Source organism: Melozone crissalis, unplaced genomic scaffold, assembly GCF_028551555.1.
Source record: "Melozone crissalis strain CALT ecotype California unplaced genomic scaffold, PUWL_Pcris_2 ptg000023l_1, whole genome shotgun sequence".
NCBI classification, from domain to species: Eukaryota; Metazoa; Chordata; class Aves; order Passeriformes; family Passerellidae; genus Melozone; species Melozone crissalis.
The window spans coordinates 10,615,869-10,636,864 of NW_026535801.1; the positions used below are offsets into that span (position 1 = coordinate 10,615,869).

General features: G+C 39.1%; 1 protein-coding gene across 6 annotated transcripts in view; it reads left to right on the plus strand.

The window, feature by feature from the left end:
• The window catches only part of GULP1 (GULP PTB domain containing engulfment adaptor 1), a 124,730-nt gene extending 104,466 nt beyond the window's left edge, over positions 1-20,264 (plus strand). Inside the window, exons 9-13 of one of the 6 annotated variants that reach the window (XM_054277617.1) lie at positions 1,893-2,117; positions 4,945-5,083; positions 11,690-11,784; positions 13,555-13,590; positions 18,250-20,264. In XM_054277617.1, coding sequence (XP_054133592.1) covers positions 1,893-2,117; positions 4,945-5,083; positions 11,690-11,784; positions 13,555-13,590; positions 18,250-18,321 — 567 coding nt within the window. In that variant the 3' untranslated portion in view covers positions 18,322-20,264. The remainder of the gene's footprint in view (positions 1-1,892; positions 2,118-4,944; positions 5,084-11,689; positions 11,785-13,554; positions 13,591-18,249) is intronic. The other 5 variants (XM_054277619.1, XM_054277618.1, XM_054277620.1 and 2 more) reach the window with 5 other exon arrangements.
• Positions 20,265-20,996: the final 732 nt, after the last annotated feature.

A 20,996-nucleotide genomic window follows, 5' to 3' on the forward strand; every position in this document is an offset into this window, starting at 1 on the left:
TCAGGTGGTATTCTTTAGAATAAGGATCTCTGCCTTTCTCCTCCTGCACTTTGTGCATCTTGAGGCATTCCCTGTTTTCCATAGTCGAATACACTTCCCTGCTGCCCCTGTGGTGTCAGTGGGCTGCTTGGCTCCAGAGGCTGTGAGCAGAAAGCCCATCAGCCTTGCAGGTCCTTCTGGGATGAGACACAGAGCAGCCCTCCCAGCGCCTGATGGGTTCTGTGCTGCTCTCAAAATGAAAAATTCCCAGGGAAAATCCATGTCCTGAGCTGGCTCGTTCCCAAAAGTGCTGTAGGAAGCTCGCCACCCCATAGGGTGTGTGGTGTCCTAAGTGTCACTGTGAGACCTGTGCCTGTTCCAGTTCAGGGCTCAGATGTCACCTGAGCTGTATATTCTGGTTTTGTATTGAATTTTTCTATTGCCTGGGTTTGATATGTGTTTCATCACCCTCATGGCTTTGCTGCTTGGTGTCCTTTGTGCATTTCCCTGCTTTCTGTATGATTTTTCATGTGACATCCATGCCTTCTTGTGAAAAATACTTATTCTTTACTGTTTTGCATTTCAGGAGAATATTTGGCTTTCTTAATTAGGCTGTGTTTAATCATTTTGAGCATTTATTATTCTGAGGGCTGGAGTTTTTTCCCATAGTTATGTACGACAGCAAGGATTCCATGGCAGTAATGCACAGTAGCACTGCAACTCTGCTACCTGTAGTCTGGTGATACACTTGAAATAATAATCAGAATTCTCTCCTGTAGGTTTTTGTATTTCTTTTGGTTGATTACCATTCCAAACCCTCCATTTCACAATTCCAGCATAGAAATGTTTGAAGTTGGGATGAAAATATTTTTTTTGATTCTTTAATGCTGAATTGCATGTTTTGAGTAGGGAATTTTGTGGGTTGTTTTGAAATTCTCAAGCATGGCATTGTTACTACATTTAGTCACGTGTACCATTAACCAGGTTAATCTGTAAAGAAGGAAGCTGAGACTCATTTTAAAAGGATGTGAAATGTTTTGTTTTCTACATAACATTGAAAAAAACCAGTTTAAAATAATTGAATCCTGCTCTATTGAGTTATGCAAATTTCTGATGAAATAATCATGACATATTTATTGTGTAACACTACAAGGGGAGCAAGAGCAAGCTTCAGAATTCTTGCTGCACTCATCTGCCACTGCCTCAGCCTGGGCCAGCCATAGGGGTTTAAGCAGGACTGGGTTTAGGGTTTAAGACCCCCAAAGATACCAAACTTAGGGTTTAAGTTTTAAGGTTAAGGACACCTCCAGCCCAGGTGCCATGCCTGCCTTCTCCATGTGGAACTCCTGGCTGTGGCCAAGAAGAACTTTCTGCACGAGTGTGCAATCCCTCCTGTTAAGATCCAAATATTAATCTCTCCTCTGAAGATTTTAGTTCAATAATGAGCTGCTCTTTCAGCACTGGTAGGATATAAATGGTAGATTTTTCCTCAATCAGAGAAAAGTCTGACCTGTGCATTAACCAGCACAGTAACTCTTCTCCCCAGACTTGTGCCTACTGCTAATTTACAAGTGCAGATGTGAGAGATTGCTGATACCTTGTTGGATTTAAACATTTCTTACCATCTCACACACACACACTATTGGAAAGATGCCTGACTTCATTTTATTTGGTGATGATCAAGGATCAAGCTGTCTTTGTTCCAACTGGTATTGAATTACCTCTTAATGTGGCATTTCCTTATATTTTGTTGAAATATTGTCAAGTTCTGTATCTTGTAACTATAGCACTGAACAACAAGTTGCTGACAAACTTTTTTTGAAGTATGAAATGTGTTTCTTTTATTCTTCTTTCCCTGACATTACCACGTTCTGTTCCTCAGAGTGTTTTCTCTTTCTGTGATTCCTTTTCAGCTGCTGCACATAAAGTGTGATAATGATGAACATATGTTTCAAAGACCCTCTACTTTTTTCTGGTGTAACAATGAGGATTCACCTCCTTGTTTAGATATCTCTTCCATTACGCTTACTCCTAGGAGTTCTCCTGACTCTAGACTACCACCTGGATTGTTAATACCACCACCTTCAAAAAGTGGTCTTCCAAAGCCTGCCAGTGAATACAGCTGCCCAAGACCTCGTGTAATCTTGCTGTGCAAAAGCTTGTTCAGTTTTAGGTTTTTTTTTTTTATTTTTGGCTTTCTTTCGTTCTCTGTTGTGTATTAACTTGTATTAAAAATGTGCATTTTGTACAGTGGCTAAGGGATAGGGAGGATGAATCTTAGATTCTCTAGGGGTACTCTTAAAATATGGAATTTGTCAAGAATTATTTTTATTTCTACAGAGCTTTTTCTTTCCCATCCTCAAAACATAAATTCTTACTTTTACAACATGTTTAAATTAATCCATTAATTAATGATTTCTGTTATCTGTCAATCTTTTATTAAAGTTTTTTATATGAAGAATAGCAATTCAAAACAATTCTAGAGGTCCAACTGCAAGGGCTTCTTCCCCCCAGGAATTAATAGAAAAGCAATGAGCCATTAAATAACTTTCAGAATACTTTATAAAAGCTGTGCAAAATGAAGGTTGAAAATTATTCTCAAATATGAAATGGGCATATTGCCTCCTTTTTCATATTAATGTGCTTTTACTCTCAACTTTTCTTCCATTTGGAAGTAATATTTGCTTTATTTAGCGATCATCCTGGCTTTCTGCATGTGTTCACTAAGTAAAAATGCTTCGTGTGCTCATATGTATTCAAAATACACATTTCTTAATTCACTTACAGTTTTAATTAAACCATATCAGTAGAATCAAAATGACCAGTAAGTGACTTCAACAACATTGAATGTAAATGGGAAATGAGTGTAAAGTTTGGGTTTTCTTTTTTTGCCTGAAGGGCACATCTATAACTAAATGTAAGTGCTGTTTATCTGTCTTCTAGATAGCCATAAAATAAGGTTCTCCATTAGCACATATGATCTCCAAGTCATTCTAGGGTTGCCCATGGGTGTTGATGGAAATGAGGCTGATATAAGCATTTATTTATGCCCTAAACCTGATCCCTGCTTCCTGATGCTGACAAAAGCCTGTCTATAATCAGAGTAATTTTGGATGAAGGAAGGGATGTGCTTCTTTGTTGTGTTTATTTTGGGTCCATCACATCCATTGGAGTGGGAGCAGATGACATCCAGCCATCTGCCAGCCCTGGATTATCCTGGTTCTCTGCAGGGTTAGTGCAAGGTCCATGGACGCCAACAGGAGCCTGTGGTGTCTGAACTCTGCACTGAAATCTTTTCACAATACATGATCTTTGAAATGTCAATAGTAATTCAGGTTGAGGACAGTAAGAGTTCTGGATGTGTTAAAATGTTAAAATCTTGAACACTGGTTCTTTTATGAAGTTGATTCACCTATGGTCATGATTGGGAATAGATAGCAATGACTGAGAGATTTTTTTTTTTTTTTTTAAGGCAAATGAGAGCAGCATGTTACATGTCGATTTATTTTTTTTTCTTGCTATGCTTCTGTATAGCAAGAAAAGTGAAGAAATACCCCAGGTTGTTTTAGATATTGAATAGTTACAGATCTCTCTTAATCCAATTTAAAAATATTAATACAAATTTAAAATATGAATTCAAAGCTCCTAAGAATCACAGAAGTTCTAAGAAATAGGAGATGTAGGACTTGGGAGCCCTGGGGTTTTTTTCCTCTTTTAACAGTGCATTCAGAGGAAGGCTGTGGATCAATATTCCTTCTCAGCAGGCACTGCAGAGAACCTCCAGAGAGAGATATAGTGTGATTCAGGGCCACCTGTAGACTTGGCTTAGGGATCTGTGATGTGAGCTGTCCCAGGGCAGCTGCAGGTCTGCAGCACAGGCACTGGGGAAAGCAGCATTCCAAAATAAGGGTTTATCCATGGGTCTCTCATGGACAAGCAGTGCCAACCTGCTTGCCAGGTTATCATATTTGTGTATTCTGAATGAAAGGATCCATGTGACTAATTTAACTTGTGCTTCAACATTTTTGCGTGGATAGTTTGTGCAAACTGAATCTTGTTTCAAAGCTGCAGGCTTCTGCTGTGCCTGGCTGGCCTTTCTAATACACAGGGTGTGGGGGTTTCTGTATTGTCTCAGCAATAACATGAACATGCAAACTAGTTTTGCCTTCAGCTTGTCAGTCTCAGTTTTAATCTATTCCATCCTCTGTCCTCAGTGTTCAGTACATTTTAACTTGTCTGTGCCTCACTTGTGCCCTGAAGTAGTGGACTGGTGGCAGGAGGAATGAACCATTTAAAACCAAATATGGCTGTAGAACTGTAGTAATTGGTGGGTTTGGGGTTTCTTGCTTGCCCAGTATTTTTTTTTAACCCTTCCAAATTCCTGTGTGTTTTGAATAAAATCTCTTCAGTTTTACCTTCAAGGACAACAGGTTTATTTTGGATATTAATATTCAGCATATCACGTTTAGATAATTACTTGTGGAAAAACACATTTAAAGCTTTGATCAAACCAGATTCTCTAAGCTGCCAAATAAGAGATCATGTAAAGAAGAATTAGTAAACCAAAAAATACTGGGATTGTATCTTTGAACTTGGTTCTGTGCTGTCCAGAGCAGAGCACATTGTTGTTGCCATATTACCTCGCCTGGGGCTTGTGAAGGTGTCTGTGCTCATATGTCTGCAAGAGAGCTGCTTGTCACAGCTTTGTCAGGTGTAACTGGGATACATTTTCAACTGAAAATGGAAAAAATTGCAATGCTGCTTTTGTACTGGGGAGTGTTAGCATGTGTCAGAGTCTGTACTGCAAATGCCATTTGCTTGGTGTCAGGAGCTGGGGTTTGCATGCTGGTGGTTGTTTTTAACTTTTCTTTTCAAAATGTGACTCTTATCTGCATGCTGAAGAATTCAGTATTGTGATCTTTTTCATGTGAAACATTGCCCTAATATTTATTGTCCTTATTGTAGGCAGGCAGTGTGACACCTAAATCACCCTCCACTGACATCTTTGATATGGTTCCCTTTTCTCCCATATCCCCTCAGTCATCAACACCTACTCGCAATGGCACACAGCCTCCTCCAGTGCCCAGTAGATCTACAGAGATCAGTAAGTTTTGTAACAACTGACCTACTTTTGCTTACATTATTTTTTTAATAAAGCATCTTTAAAGTTTACGTACGTTTTGCACGAAAAGCCAAATGCAGTTTTTGTAAATCACGTTCACTAATGCCATTTCATCTTTATACCATCCTCCCAAAGTCCTTGATGTTGCTGCCAAGTTGCATTATAAACAAACTTGCTGTGAAACTGTGACATATACACTTGGAAGGAGTTGGGTTGGGGATTTTAACTTGGCTTTTCTTTTGCAGTCTCTTTTCTGTACTTCAAGGAATACTTTAACTTCCTGTTAGCTCTTTCCTTGTCAAGCCACGGTTCTAGCACCTAGAGCCTGCATTTCTGGGGAAGGCAGCAGGTGGAGTAAGTATGGTGATGGTGATGCTCAAGGGAGAGCTGAAGAAACTCCTCAAGGAGACTTGGAAAATGCTGTTTTCAACACTGCTTTTCATGTCATGCACAAGTTTGTTTAGCTGTAGTTGATGAACCTTTCCAGATCTCCAACCACTCCTAAAAGGTTTTCAGAAGGTTATTAGCAACAGCAATTTTATTTTGCAAAGGCTTGAAAGCATTTAGGGTAAGGTTCTTGAATTCACTGGAAATCTTTTTGGAGTCCAGAAAGTCTTTTTAAAAGCTTAGGAAATCCCTTGAGGGAGAGGGAGTGGGACACGCACAAGTGATGTTAGAGGCTGTGGAAATACAGGTCTGTGTGTGTGTCTTCTCTTCCTAATGCCTATTTTAGAGTGAACAAGGTACATTAATGTTACTGCCTGCCACCATATGGAACATATTTGAGGAGATTGTGCTGTTTTGGGGCATGCCTCTAGGATGGAGAATTTTCAGCTGTGAATGGGAGCTGTGCACAAAAACAAAAATGCATTTTCTAACTTCAGTCAGTGAATGTCTTCCCTCCCCAAGCCCATATCTGATGCACTGTTTGGTTCCATTGCTCAGAATGTCTGCCACCTTCTAAAGAGAAAGTAAATGTTCAGACTTTTAGTTCAATATAGAGCCTTGTGTTTTTTAAAGAGACCAATTTAATATAATTAATGAACTTCTATGGGATCTCCAAAAGGTATGCTAACAGAATTTTATGTCTATCAAGTATAGTCAGTATTAACTATTTTCATATCATTTAAAAGAATATTGGAATATTCTAATAGAATAGGACAGCTCTATTGAGAGAATTTTATGCCTTTACAATAAATAATTGAAAGGTTGCTTCTCTGAAACTATTATCAGTGCTATAAAATAGATCTAAATGTGCATATACAGCTTCAAGAATGGCAACTTAACTTGAATTGAATTATAGTCAAGATTTTAATTTTTTTACCACTTGACTTACCTCAGTTCCATCGGAGTTGTGGCCCAGTTCCATAGAAATCTTGTGGGACACAGCACTCAGATCTTGAAGGATCTTGAAAATTCCAGCTATATGGGATTTGTAATACAAGGGGAAAGAAAAAAGTTGCTTATTAACAGTGATATTTATTGTTTAAAGTAGTTGCTGCTTCTGCACTTCACTGATTTGCCTTAGCTGAGATGATGTAGTTCAGAGATGCCACTTCAGGGAGAGATTATAAAGCCCATCATGGTCTTTATACTTTTGATCCCTGCTCTTTCAGTTTGTGTCAGGATACTTTCTGTGTTGAAAATTACTGTGTTCATGAGCTATTAATGCTTTTTGGCATGTTTCAGAGTGTCATTGAAATATGAGAGGAATATTTTATCATCAAACAAGGGCTTTACTATCCCAGATGAGAAAGCTCAGCTCCCATAAGCTCATTCAGGCTGTGAATGTCCCCTTACTGTAGCAATGTGCAATAATGCATTGCTTTGTGGTGTCACTGCTGCCAGAACCAGCAAGCTGGCATTTCTTTCTCCAGTACAAGTCAGAGGGCTGGTAACCAAGAGGAGCAAAAGTTTGGAGTCTGTATTTTCTAGGTAATCTTTTCCTTTTCCTATCTCTACTTTCATTATCACTGCACTCAAGCAGAGTTGATTTGGTGAAACTACTGGGTGATTTTTTTGGATTTTATTATTTTGTAACTTTCACCTTTCTCACAAACAGCAGTAAAGAAGGAGAAAGATGAGAGTTTGCCATCTTTTTGTTAGTATCACCTCATTTTATTCCTTTTGCCTAAGTGGAGCCTGTTACCCAGGCAGGGCACTTTGGCTGCTCAAGCAAAATGTGCTTTTAAAAGTTCATCTTATTCATCCACTGGCCAGTTTGAGAAACCAGCCAAAAATAACAGTGCCCCAGAAAGGTGTGGGCATTTGTAAGAAACCTGCAAAAATACGAAGCACTTTGCATTCTTCCAAGGAATAGTTACATAGGTGATTTCTGGCGCCAGGATGACAGTTCAGCTTCCCATAATGACAAATGCCCAGAGTTAGAATTTTGCTTGCCAGTTCTTCCCTTGATAATTTCACAGGGGAAACAGTTGTAGGGTGATAAATGGTACCTCTGGCTTTGCTGAGCTCACAGCATGTAGTTCAAGATACCTTTTAATACTAGAGCACAACAACAGTGACTTTTTTTAATTTTTTTTTTTTTGGAAAGACAGCTATTTCCAAAGCATTTAGGCTTTAAAAAAATTATATAAATCTTGAGATTTTGAGTGCATATTCAGCAGTGTTCCAACAGGGCTACTCAGTAAATGTCTGCTCACTACTGGCTGCATCAGCAATAGCAAACAAATGGGGTTTACCTATTTAAAGGAGAAAGTGGCATAACTTTTGTGCAGGAAGTTGCAGATTGGTTAAATGCATGCTGACTCTTTAGGTAATAATTGCAACATAGTGAAATGCAACCAAAAATGCAATGCTAGAGATTGCATGCTGCTTCCTCATGGAGTAAGGGGTTATAAGTTCTTATAAGTTATCTGAATAGTCAGAATTAGCTCATTAATTTTATTTCATTAAAGGAGGAATTAACTTAGGTTTCTTGTTGGTACAGCATTATTTTCATATCTCAGAAAAGAACTGTAGAGGATTATTCTCTACTGAGTTGTTCAGTATTTATTTCACACAAATGCATCGTGAACAATCCAAGGTCACAACTGGCAGATGCAGAAATCTGCTCCGAGGTGCTCTTTTTCTGCAGATATTTAAGAGCATTTTGTCAGAATAATGGCTGTAATAATTTCCAAAGAAAAAAAATATGGAGTAGCCTGCAGCTAAATGCAAAGACTTTCTGGATTTCCCTGTCTCAGTTTATTCCAAATATTTCTTTGGGTGCTTATCTCTAAGTGTGATTCATTTTTGTCACCACAGCTGCTCCATCTGGGCAAAGCATATATCAGCATAGCTGTGAGCCTGGATGAGAGCTGAGATAGAGATTATGATGTGAAGTGCAGCAGAAAAACCAAATATTTGTATTTTTGCTTAGTAATTGCCAATTTTGAATTTACCATAGAGTGCAGGTTGCTATTCTCCAGTATTTGTTTGTTCTCCTGAATGTCAGGTCCCAGAATTTATCACTTGTTCATGTTATCCTGTGGTTTGAGCTGAGCATCTAAAACATCAACATTTCATGGTTTTTGAATTTGTGGGTCAATTTTGCAGCCTGTGAATTTATTTCCATCCAGAAAGGAATGAGAAAGGGAAAGGAAATTATTTCAAATGTTTGAAAGGATAATTTTCAAAGGCCTCCTGGTTGCTGTTTATTGGAGAAAGAAATGCCTGTCTATGGTACAGTGATTTTGGAGAGTGTGCAAGACAAGATATTCTTGTTATAGCTAATTTCCATGCAAATACTCTGGCCTAAAATAAAAAGTTACTAATTTATCCCATCTGTGCTTAAGAGGAGGCCCCCTTTCATCATGAGTGGAGTGAACACGGGTGGGTAAGCCTATGGATATCCCAAGGAATATCCCAGCCCTGCAGGGATGAAATCCTCACATTTCTCCATATTACACGTGTTCTTCACTCCATTTTACACATGTTCTTCAGATTTTGCTCTCAAGGCAAATAATGACAGTGCTACTGAAGATATTCCATGGAACTCTTAGCAGTGCAGCCTCTCTTATAACACTCAAACTTTAAATGCAGAAAAGCAGTTGTTCTGTGAACTTCTTCAGCTGGAATGGATAGCAAGTTATGATAGAGATAATTCCCCAAGTAATAGCTTTCTTCAGAAACCCAGTTAGGTAATGCTTCTTTATTTTGAATTTGATTCTATGCAGGGTTTACTAGGCTCTGTCACTTGGAATAAGTCACACTCTGGTTGTTTTAAATTCTGCTTTGTATACAGTATAAATTCAGAAATCTTTCCCATTAAAGGAAGGAGTCACATTAAAGGAGTTAAAACTTCTGTTTTTCTCCTGCTAATGAGCTCAAAAGGGCTTTCATTAATACAAGCCCAATAATAAGGCATGAATGAGATAATAGCCATAATAGTGTACGAAATACTTGCTTTTAAAAATAGTCAGAAGTTATGATTCAGTACAAATTACATGCAGGCATTTTGTCCTTCACTGTTTTTTCCTAAATACATTCAGTAGCATGTTTGCTGAGCCCTGGTGTTGGAACTGTCTGCTTTCAATTGTCTGACCACAGAGAGAGCTGTCAGCTCCTTTTAAAGGTAAAAGGAAAGAAAATGGACCTACACAATGACCCATAGACTGGTGAGGGTTATAAAGTAGAATCACTTTTTTGCCCAGTAGAGGTTAGATTGCAACTCCAAGCTGCTACACATCTGAAGGTTATTTGCTGGGAGCATCAGAGCATTTCAGGACACTGGTTATACTGGAGCAGACCCATTTTGGCTGTGAAAGAGGCAAAGGATGAGAGAGAACCTAATTTTTACATTAGATTATCCGAGTTCAAGTCTCTCTTGCACGCAGGTGGTCTGCCTTTGCCAGGAAAGACTGGATTTCTTCTTGGCTCTAGTGGTCTCTTGGAATAAGGCTCTCTTATCTGGGCCATCTCCTGGTCCCGTGTGACAGTTTGTAGCTGCTTAGCCACAGTTTTTTAAATATGTACTCAACCAAGTTCTGCTCAAATTTATGTACTTTATTATGGGAATTTCTGTGCTTTATTGTGGGAGCAAATTCTGGTACTTGCCAGTAATTTAAAATGCCTGCTGTGCAGCCTGATAACACCTAATTGATAAGGGCAAAGCCCTGACAGACTGATATGCACAATAACTGTTGAAGAGCCCAGAGAACACAGGTGTGAAATTCTGCCTGTAAGGATGCCAAAACCAAACCAGCTGTGCAGCTGTAGGAAGGTGCTACACCACTGATAACAGGACTGGGAATTCTGCAATGGGGGGAGTGGTTCCAGCAGTTAATTGTCACCCAGACCTCAGGTGTTAAGGGTGAATTTTGTGCTGAACTGCTCAGTCACTTCAGGGTTAATTGCCCCTCTTACCGTCACACTCAAAAACTAAATTTGTTTTGAGGCAGGTAGAGTGCTTGTCAAGTTTCTTGCTAGGCAGCCGTGAATGTTAGGAGAGGGGATATCTCCTCATGGTCCAGGTTTTCTCTTCACCAGTGACAAGGCTGTAGGAACTTGGTTCTGTAAATTCTGCAATCAGTGGGGTTTGGTTAGCAGTTTTATTTTTTTTTAACTGCTGTAGTTTAATCCAGTGTGAGATGGGAAATGTGCCTAGAGATGGAACTTTTACCTGTAGGAAAGAAAAATCTATTACTAAGAAGGAGGAAAAAAACACCCAAAACCTGAAAAACCAAAAAATATTTGAGCAGGCAGATATAAAGAACTATACTGGTCTAATATGAAAAAAGTACCCAAAAGAACTCCAATTGTATTGGAGGTGTTTCTTCTTAACCAGACAAAAACAAGAAACATCACCCTTCCTTTGACCACTAGAATGTAAACTGCAGTTAAGAAAAAGTGAGAAACTTTTGGTACTGAGAAAGTGAAAATTTGCAGTCATTCTATTTATGCACCCAAATCTAGTGGAATTTTAGTGTGACAGTTCATGGTCCTGTTGTGGTTTTGGGTTTTTTTTTTAATTAATTTTTCTTTCTTCAAGTGGTTTTCTCCAAGATTTTAAACTCGGATGATTTTTAGTTTTAATTACTGCTAGTTGTTCACTGAGGAACTGTATCAAACAAAGGCCTTGCCTTGCCTGAGTAAGAATATTTGCTTGTCTCACAAAAACATCCTTAACCTGAGGAGTGGCAGACAGGGGACACGAAGATTAATTGGTTAGTAATTTGTTGTTGACAGAAAGTAGAAATGAAATTTGGCAACTCATGTGCAGTTGCTTCCTCTTCATTTTTGTAACTCCTCCTGCACACAGACTCCAGAGCACTCGTCAGTACATGGTGCTCTCTTCCAAGAGCAGCAACTCCTCACCGGATCTCTAGAAGGCACAAGCATTAAAGGAAGATCAAGAGAGGCTTAAACAGAAGTCCAGTGGTGTTCTTGGGAAAATATTTGAGTATTAAGGTTTGGGAAACTGCCCAAGAGCTGGCTTGCACACTGGGATGTTTGAAGTTGTGGTTAATGAATGCCATATCCGGTGGTGCTGTTGCTCAGCTCAGGAGATGTGAGGTGGCTTTTTCAGAGCACTGTTGTTGTTGTCCATACCTGTTCTCCCAGTGACTCACGTTTCTGTCGTTGCAGAGAGAGACCTTTTTGGAGCAGAACCTTTTGACCCTTTTAGCTGTGGAGCAGGAGATTTCCCTCCAGACATTCAGTCCAAGCTAGATGAGATGCAGGTAACTACTGTCTTATGTGCGTTTTGATGGCTGTGTGCCTATTCTTGAAATACATCCTTGCCATATTCTATAAATGTGTTCCAAAAAGTACACACTAATGCCCAGACAAACCCCTGCTTCTGACCATTCCATCTGTAAGTTTATCTCCTGCTGTTTGAGCTGGAGTTTGGGTTTGCCTCAAGAGCCCCACCTGGTACCAATAGAGTCAGCTACACTAATGAAGGGTTTCTCAGCAGTGTAACCAAAATGGCTTGGGAGCTGTTACCTGGGAAGGGACTGACAGAGGTGAAAAAGAGAACTGAGCCCCTCAGATCCCTTGATCTTCACTGCAGCAATCTCCCCCATGCCAATGTAGCCTCCTCTTTCCCTCAGTTGGCATCACGTTGTTTTCTCTCAGCATTGGACAGACTTAGGTGCTTCTGAGGCCATGACAGTTTTTTGCTGCCTTTTAAAACAGCTCTGTGGCACCCTGGAGCAATTTAACTCCTGAGAAATGGTTCAAGAATTCTGAATTGTTGTGTTTTTATCAGAAAATGTTTGTTGATTCTGAAACACTCAACATTGTCCATTCAGTTATTGACCCAATTGTGAAACAATTCTAGGAGAAAGTCCTCAAGTTTTGGAACAAATGGTGCTCTGCAGTCAGACTTTGAAAACTTCTAGTTCCTTGCCAGCTTATCTCTAGTATTTTTTAAGCTGCCTGCCAGCAAAAGAAGATGCTGGAAATAATGGAAACTTGAATTTCTAGGATCCTGGCTCCTCAGCAGAAAGTATTCCAAGGGTTTCCAGCCCTCTTGTCTCTTAGGAGCCCACAAAATCCAAGAGCATTTGCTTTCGGGCTCCTTCTGTTCCTGTCTCCTGCCTAGAGAGCAGCAGAGGCATTTTAAAATGGCTTAAATAAGATTGAAAGACCATTTCATTTTCCTGAGTACATTTTCTTTTCTTTGTCAGTTCAGGATGGTTCCACTGACAAATTCTACTCACAATGAAGCAAGAAATTTAGCTTCTTAGTCCCCTGTATCATTTCAAAGAGCAGCTAAAAGCCAAAACTGTCTTCTTTGCAATTCCAACAACATGCTGGTGTTTTGTGAATGCCATAATGTTGTTACCAAGCCCTTGAACACAACCCCCAAATCTTACAGCACCTCCCATTAAAATATTACCAACATTTCCATGGTTTTAATGAAAGATAAATTGTAGCAACTGTGGTTACCACTAATAATGGTATGTCAATATTTAAATGTTGCATATTAAGAGTTCCTATACAGGTAATATTTTGGCAATAATTGCAATTGTTTGCCTATAACACTACAGAGTGCTGTCACCTCATAAAACATCAGGGAATGGAGTAGTAAATGTATTCATCAAAGATGTTTGAAGTAATGAAATTAAAATCTCACATCATTGTTTGTACTCTCTTCATCTAAGAAAAGGAGACAACCAATCAATAACAAAACCCCCAAGCATTAGGGTGTTATTGTGTCCTGTTGTGAAGAAAGGCACTCCCCCCCAGCATATCAGCCATTCACTAAGAACTAATTAGTGGGCCTTTATGTAGGCACAAAACTTGACATTTATGATCCAGCTGAGAACAAGTGTACAGCTAAAAGAGTATGAAAAACCCCCATATTCTAACTTGAGCCAGAGCAAAGACTGTGTACAGTCTTAAAATACAGACTGTATTTTACTGTGTGATTGGTGCAAAATACAGATTGAAACACGTTTTTCCTAATGTCTCTTTTATCTTCTTGTGCTTTCCTGGGTGCACAGCGTCAGCGATGGTTGGTATATCATATTTTAATAATGGTATTTAAAGCATTTACAATTGAAATGTGCACGTATTTGTCTTGTGTTTCTATTTTTATGTATATTTTTTATGTATAAAAATTTCAGTATTTGTTTTGTGTATAAAACTCTTGAGTCAGCGCCATTTTCATTTTTAGGGGCCCACAACTTCTATGTTAGGCACAGCTGATGGTTGTTTTCTTTACTCTGTCTTGCCAGTTGCTAATACTAAACCTTTGTTTTCACTGCTGTTTGTGGTCCCTGTGTACTTGTGAAATCTCCAGTTGTCATTATCAGATTGTCACTAGTGAAATGGTTTAAGCAAAACTTTTAGTACAGAGATTGTGTTAGTATAGTCATGTTTGAGAGCAAGTCTTTGTTTGGACATAGTGATTTAAAATTTTTCAAGGAGCAGAAGCAGCTGTGCTAGTCTCAACAGCTGTTAGACACAGCCTTTGAGGAAGGTGAGAGCACAGAACATCTAATATGCTCTGGAAATCCAGCAATGAGAAATGTGGAAGAAAAGTGTGGGCTTCTCTTTATTTTCTGAAATGCAAAGTGAATGAGTCTGTCATCTTTGCATTATGGAAGCACAGCCTGGGTTTCAGTAATTATGCGTTCTGTTAGATGTGTGAAGGTAAGTGTTTTACAGGCACCTAGCAAAAAGCTCCAAGTATGAACTCCCTGCACCATGGTGTTGAATGCAGCTCAGCCTGCAGCGAGGATGTGCCAGCCTGATTGGAGCAGCCCAGTCCAGACTTAGCCTGTTTCTTGTGAGGAACTTGTGAGGTGCCTCAGCACACACAGTCCTGTGCAGAAAAGCTGCCCTGATGTGACTTTGTGCTTTTGGGAACAAAGTGGGAGAGGAGAGCCCAGCACAGAAGAGGCACTGGAGAATCAACTCATGAGTAGTGGGTGCTTTTCCTCTGCATCCTGCATTCTGAACTTCATGAGATCAGATAAGGTTCCCTGGCCTCTAGGGGAACACTCTTATTTTTAAACTTCAGTGAGGATCCAAATTTCACAGTTAAGCTTTCCATTCCATTTCTCAGTCCAATCTCTGTTGATCTTTTTGCAGAGCTTAAAACTCAAACATTTGCTGAGATGTGACATTTATAGCTCAGGCCTCTCTCTGATGGCTGTCCAACCTCCTGTTTCCCTGCACCCTTATGCTGAAACATATTTTCATCTTCACTTTGACTGTGTCCAGACATTAATAAAATGAATGTCTACTTTCCCAGAAATCTTGCAGTGAGGAGAAGTTTCCCTGGATCATGAATCACACCAGCAGCAGCTGCTATAATTTATTAAAATCTCAAGGTAGTTAATATCAGAAAGCTTCCAGGAGCCGTAAGCCACTCTCCCTGCATGCCCTGAAGCAGTCAGTAGACTTGACATCTTTCCATCTCAAATAAGTTATGCTCAGTCCTCTAAATGCTCTTCTCAGAGATATGTAAATTTGTCATTGCTTCATTGGGTTTGTGCTGACTTAAGCTCATGGAGTGAAATCACTGTGAAGTGATAAGTGAGTGAACTTCTCAGGCATAAGGTTGATTCTGGCAAATTTATCTCCTGATAAAGTGCAATTTCTTTGTCTTGTACTGCTTACTGGTTTTAACCACAGTAGCTCACATCTTTTTATCCTTGACTCCAAAAAAAGGCTGCTTTTGGAAGAGGGATTGTTTCTGAGCTGTTTCAAGTGGAAACAAACTTTGCTCCTCTTTTTAGGGCATCAATCACGTCCCTTAGTACAATACCACCACTTAGTAGGTAACTAAACTGCTCAGTCCTTGTGTTAAAATTCCTCTCAAGTATAAAAGCTCCTTGAGGTGGACACAAACACAGAAAAACAAGGCACAATATAGATGCACGCTTCATAGCCCTTCTTGTTCCCTGTCCTGGCCAGTGCCACAGGGTGGCCTTTTTCAGCATTCCCTGAAAATTCACTTCATGTCTTCCTCCTAAATACCCAAAAGAAAAAAAAAAAAATCTAGATGTTACATTCCTTTAATGAAAGGAATGCCCATCTAGCCACCTGGATTGCTTTGATTTCCTCTCTATGCAGTTGGGCTTTTTGGCCTTGTGGTTGTCATGGAAGTTTGAGGCTGCTTGGAAGTGCAGAATCTGACACTGATGGTCGTGGGTTTGTTGTGGCTCAGAAGTGACCATGGAAATGCCATGTCCCTGTTACAGACAGGAAGGTGCATGAGCCACTGGCAGCCACAGCACTGATTTCTTTCAGGACAGTTCATTTTGGTAATAATGTTAAAAAGCTTTTTTAATCATTATGATCCATAAAGAGCAGCAATCTCTGAATGGATTAGCATTGATCAGATTGCAAATATGTGGAAATGTAATTGTTTTAAATGCAAAATATCACAGCTTGAGAAGGACTGAACAGCACTGGGGGGAAGTAACAGAAGGAAAGGAGTGAAGCTGCAGAAGGAAAGGCCAAGGAGGCCACGGTTCTTCAAGAAAGTGGAAATAGTTCTAAGTCATAGCAAACACAAGCGAAGTGCTAAGTGACAAAATATCAGTTTGTGTGGAAAAAACTTGACATGCTCAGCATAAGAGCAGTGAGATGAGTGTACTTCCAAAATGCATCATCTGATTTGCTCTTTGCTTGCTGGAAAAAGGACACTGGAAGTGAAGCCACTTAAGACACCAACAAACTGTGCTTAATTGGAAAAATAAGATAAAAATAAGACTGGGCAGGACAGGAATGGGATGGATGTTCAGTGAAGGCTCTGGCTAGCTCAGGATGAAGGTCTCCATCCTTGTCAAACCAGTTGTTGATGATTTCTGCTGTTGGGGCTCATCAGGCCTCCTCAGGTTGAAGCACCAACAACAGTCCCTTGTTGCTGTGTCCCTTTACAAGCTCAAAGCTGGAAGCAGCCTTCCGGTACCTCAGAAGTTGAGCATCCTAGGCACACTCTAACTGCAGGGTTTAAAATGTAACAGATTAGACCCTAGGGCTAATTCTCTGAATTCTCCTTCTGGGTAAGCAGTCCTTCTTTGACTGCAGTTACATCAATTAATTTACCGTTTGGGGGAATGAACGCTGTCGGTTTGTAACAGGATGTGTTTCACTTGGAATTTCACCTGCTGTTTGCTTGAAATATCTTCTGCATTGAATGTTCTTCCTTTTAATCCTTTTGAAAATGCAGAGAAAACAAAAAAAGGGAAAAATATTAAATACACTAGTGAGCCTTGGCAGCACTGTGTCACCCAGGTAGAGCAAACTGGGTAGCATGGAGCTGCCTTTAGGAAAATGCAGCTTTTACTTGGAAGTTCTCAGACCATTTAGTAACTATTGCCAGGAGGCTTGTTCCACGTTTTTCTCCTGATAGCAGTAGCTGGCAGGGTTATTAGATATTCATACACTTTTCAAGTGTTAGCCTGTGATTTGAATTTGTTTGAAATTAAGATGGTTTGACTTGGGATTTATCTTCTAAACCCAAAAAGTATGGTCTTGAGGTACTGCTGTGCATGTGAGGGAAAGACTTGAGTTTGTGCCTAATCCACACACAGATGGTTTTACAAAAAGATTTATCTTGTTTACAAGATATTTCCTTGATGAAAGGAGCTGTTATTGATTTCATAGCACACAATCAGCACTCTCACTGAACAGAGCACTGCTACAGCTGCCACGGAGTTGATGCTCTCATGGCATTTCTAGTCAGAGCCCCATTTCCAGTTGCTTAAACCTTCAAAGTACTTTCACCCTAGAGACTGAAATTTTCTTGACTCCAAGGTGACTTTTAAGGGGTCAAGCCAATATTATTCAGCTTTTTTAATGCAAAAAGAGAAATGAAAATAAGAGTGGTTTTCCTGTATTACAAGTGCAGTTCTTTAGGACTGGTGAGAACAAAGTACCTTTAGCAAGCCAAGCGTCTATGAAAGCATAGCAAAAAAAAAGTATTTGTAGAATAAATTTCTTTTCCATAGAGGAGGTGGTAGCATCCAGCTTATAATCTTGAGTTTCTATTAATAAAATGAACGTGAGCAAACTCAGGAATTTTGGTCTGAACTTTTAAAGCAACTCACTGCACTTTAAAAATACCACTGGGTGTTATTTTACTGAGTTACATGCCTTTAAAATGCACAGTTTTTCATTTGCAGTTGAGCAAGTATGGTTTTATCTGCCTTTTTCATGAAGCTCAGATGGCAGTGGGCAGTAAATATCAATTTAACTGCACTGGGAACAATTCAGAACAGCCCTCTGAGTTGGGGTAGTCAGCACTTTTTGTTGGGCTGCTCTTACAGCACTACAAAGCGTAGGAGATGCCTTGTATTAGCAACAATGCCCATGTCACACCTCTATTTTTCAATATAAATCTTGAATTTTACTAAGGAACAACATGGTGCAAGACAAACTTGTTTGGTTTTCTGTCAACCTATATACAAGAATATTCAGTATTGTTATTCTATAGTATTTTCTTCACTTTATGTACATACTGTAGCTATGCTGTTGTAAGGTGTGCATCTTTTATGAATTAACCACTAAGACTTGCTAAAAAGTGGCTGACCAAATAATGGAAGTATTTGTGAACTCAGGCTGAAGTATCGTTGCAGCTTGTCTGCCTAAAGATATGCTTGGATTTAAATGTCTTTACAAGGAAAATGTAATCCTCCAGAACTCACTTGGCTCTTTACTAATGATGTCTTGTTTCATTGCAGGAGGGGTTCAAAATGGGATTAACTCTTGAAGGCACAGTATTTTGTCTTGACCCACTAGACAGCAGGTGCTGATGCCAAGAAAGTCAATGTGAATTTCCTCCACAGTGGTTTTTTTTTATTTCTGAACACGTACTCACAGATACTATCCATGTGCCAAAAATTGCTTTTTTCAACATGTAAACTCTTGTGAGGCTTGCTTCTGTAAAAATTAAACTTATTTCCAGTCTTTCCCTGTACAAATGTAAAAAGTTGTATTTGTTTATGAATTATGGATGAAGTTACGCTGTTGTATTTCTTTCTGTCACATTTTGGCCCAAGTTTACTATGCTTTATGACTATTAGCTTGGAGAAGTTCTTCAGAAAGGTCACTCATAACTCTCTCTCTGTCTCTCTCTGCAAATGTGCAGGCATGAATTCTACATAATACTTTACCTGGCAGCATTTTGAAATTATGCTTTTAAGGTATTATTTAATATTCAAGCAGTAAAATTATTAATATCTGCTACAAAAAAAATTCAATTTGCAGTGAAAAAAGCATAAAATACTAACCATTACTATATGCTTCAAAAGTAAATCTGGATGCAATGTGATTGATTTCCATCACTGTGTGGTTACCGCCCTGTATATCTGCTGTCATTGGTTTATACAATCCAGATTTTAGGTCCTTCATTCATGTTTTAGAAACTAACAAGTTGCTAGTCTGCTAATTAGTGCTTAATGAGCCTAGAAGAACTGCTAAATTGCAGAATAGCAAAGCAACCGACCTTTGTTTTGATATTTTATAGCTGAAGTGTAAAGTATGTACCTTGGAATCCATTACATGCTAGCCATAACTTAAAAGGAAGATTATGGTCCTGCATTTACTGAGGAACTTAGGGAATTTTGTGTATATGCAGGCACTGGGCTCAGTTCTGTAATTACTTTCAACACCTGAGTGTTTACAGCCAGACTCTGTTGAGTATAATTCTATTACTCTCTTCTTTACTGTTCCATGTCTTTAATTCCTGCAGAGAAACAACTCTAAGTCCTTTGTACCCACTGGTTGTTCATGTTACAGAAATACCTGCACACCAAAATTCTCAGCTGCTGGTGAGATGAATGCTGACATGTCTATGCATACTCTTCATTAATCTTTCTCATAAGCAATAAAACACCATCTTTAACCCATCTCAGAAAATTATCATTAATTAAATTAAAAAACTTTCCAACCTCTAGTATTTTCCCTTCAAAGCATAAAAATGTGGAAACCCCCCTGCCTCAAAATTTTCAGGTTTTTTTTAATGAGAGGCTTTTGGCTGACACTTATAGTTTTGTCCTTAAGAGTCACAGTTTACACCAAAACCACATTTTTCAATTTCATGATGGGTATTTTTATGCCTTGTTCAACAAAGTACTTGTGCATGTGCCTTTGGAGTCTTCTAAAAGAATGGGATTATTCCTTTGCTGGGTTTGACACATCCTCAGGTACCTTGCTGAATTGGGGCCTTAACATCCTACATTACATTTGTCTTCCTCTCTCTCATTCTGAATTCATCATTCATATAGAGTATTATAGAGAAATATATATTAAAAAATATATGAAATCACTAACAAATAGAATAGTATATGTTTCATAAAGAAAAGTCTTTATAATTTTGTTTGTCATATAGTATTTTCGAATTTGTATAATGAGGATGTTTAGTAGCCATAGCAATGGCCTTTTTTAACAAATAGAATTTGTATTTTTATTGTACTTTAAAAAGCTTTACATAATAAGCATCTATTTAGTGGTCATTTATTATCAATGGTAACACTAAGATAATATTTGCACATTTTAAGAAACCTTTTTCGTTACTGATTTTTATGATAGTTGACTGCAAATGGCATGGTTAAATCTTATATACCTGATCAATACATACAAAAATACCCAAATCAACACAAGAGTGCATTTTTAATTTTTATGTGATCCAATTGGAAACTGTATTTCTATGTAATCTCAAATGTCTGTTTAATTTTGCCTAAAATAAATGTTTTTAAATAAATTGCCTCCTGGAACACAGTGTTCATTCACTAAAATGCCCAGCTGGAAGGTAGGATGGGGTGGTGCTTTAATATTGGGCTGGATCTGCCACAAAAGGGTTTAGTGCTGGAATGGGTTAAAAGTCACCTTTGGAAAGGACCCAATCTCAGGGTAGAATTACTTTATTACTGGATTTGGGCTAATCTGCAATCAGCAGAGAAAAATCTCGTTCTAAATGCAGCTGTGTAATACTGACAATTAGGGAGTAACTCTCTCTGCAGTGCTTCCTGGATTTAATTGACTTTTCTTTTTGTCCTTTTCTTCCCCCATACTTCTCTGCTCAATATACTTGGCTGCTGACTGACTGTTTAAGAAGGGAAGGATAATAATTGAAGTTTTTCTGAGCCTTAGAAAACAATCTCTATAACCCAGGTGTGTTAAATGGCACAGGCTGCTACAGATGGTGTCAGTGCTTCTGAGAGAAGTCATCTGAAACCATCTGGTAATTTGTTCCCTTGTAAAACTTCCCTCCAGGCTAATGCTCAAAATCCATCTAAGCACTTGGATTTGTGGGAATGGGGCTTGAACACCCATGGGAATGGGTGCTGGCAGGTAAGGAGCACACATCACCATGTCCTGTGAGCTGTGAGCAGGATCTGTCCCTCCCTGCTGCTGTCAGTGTTCCCTCCCAGGCAGGGCAGCAGCACCTTGTGCCACATTTTCACTGCTGCTTTGAAATACCAGGCTG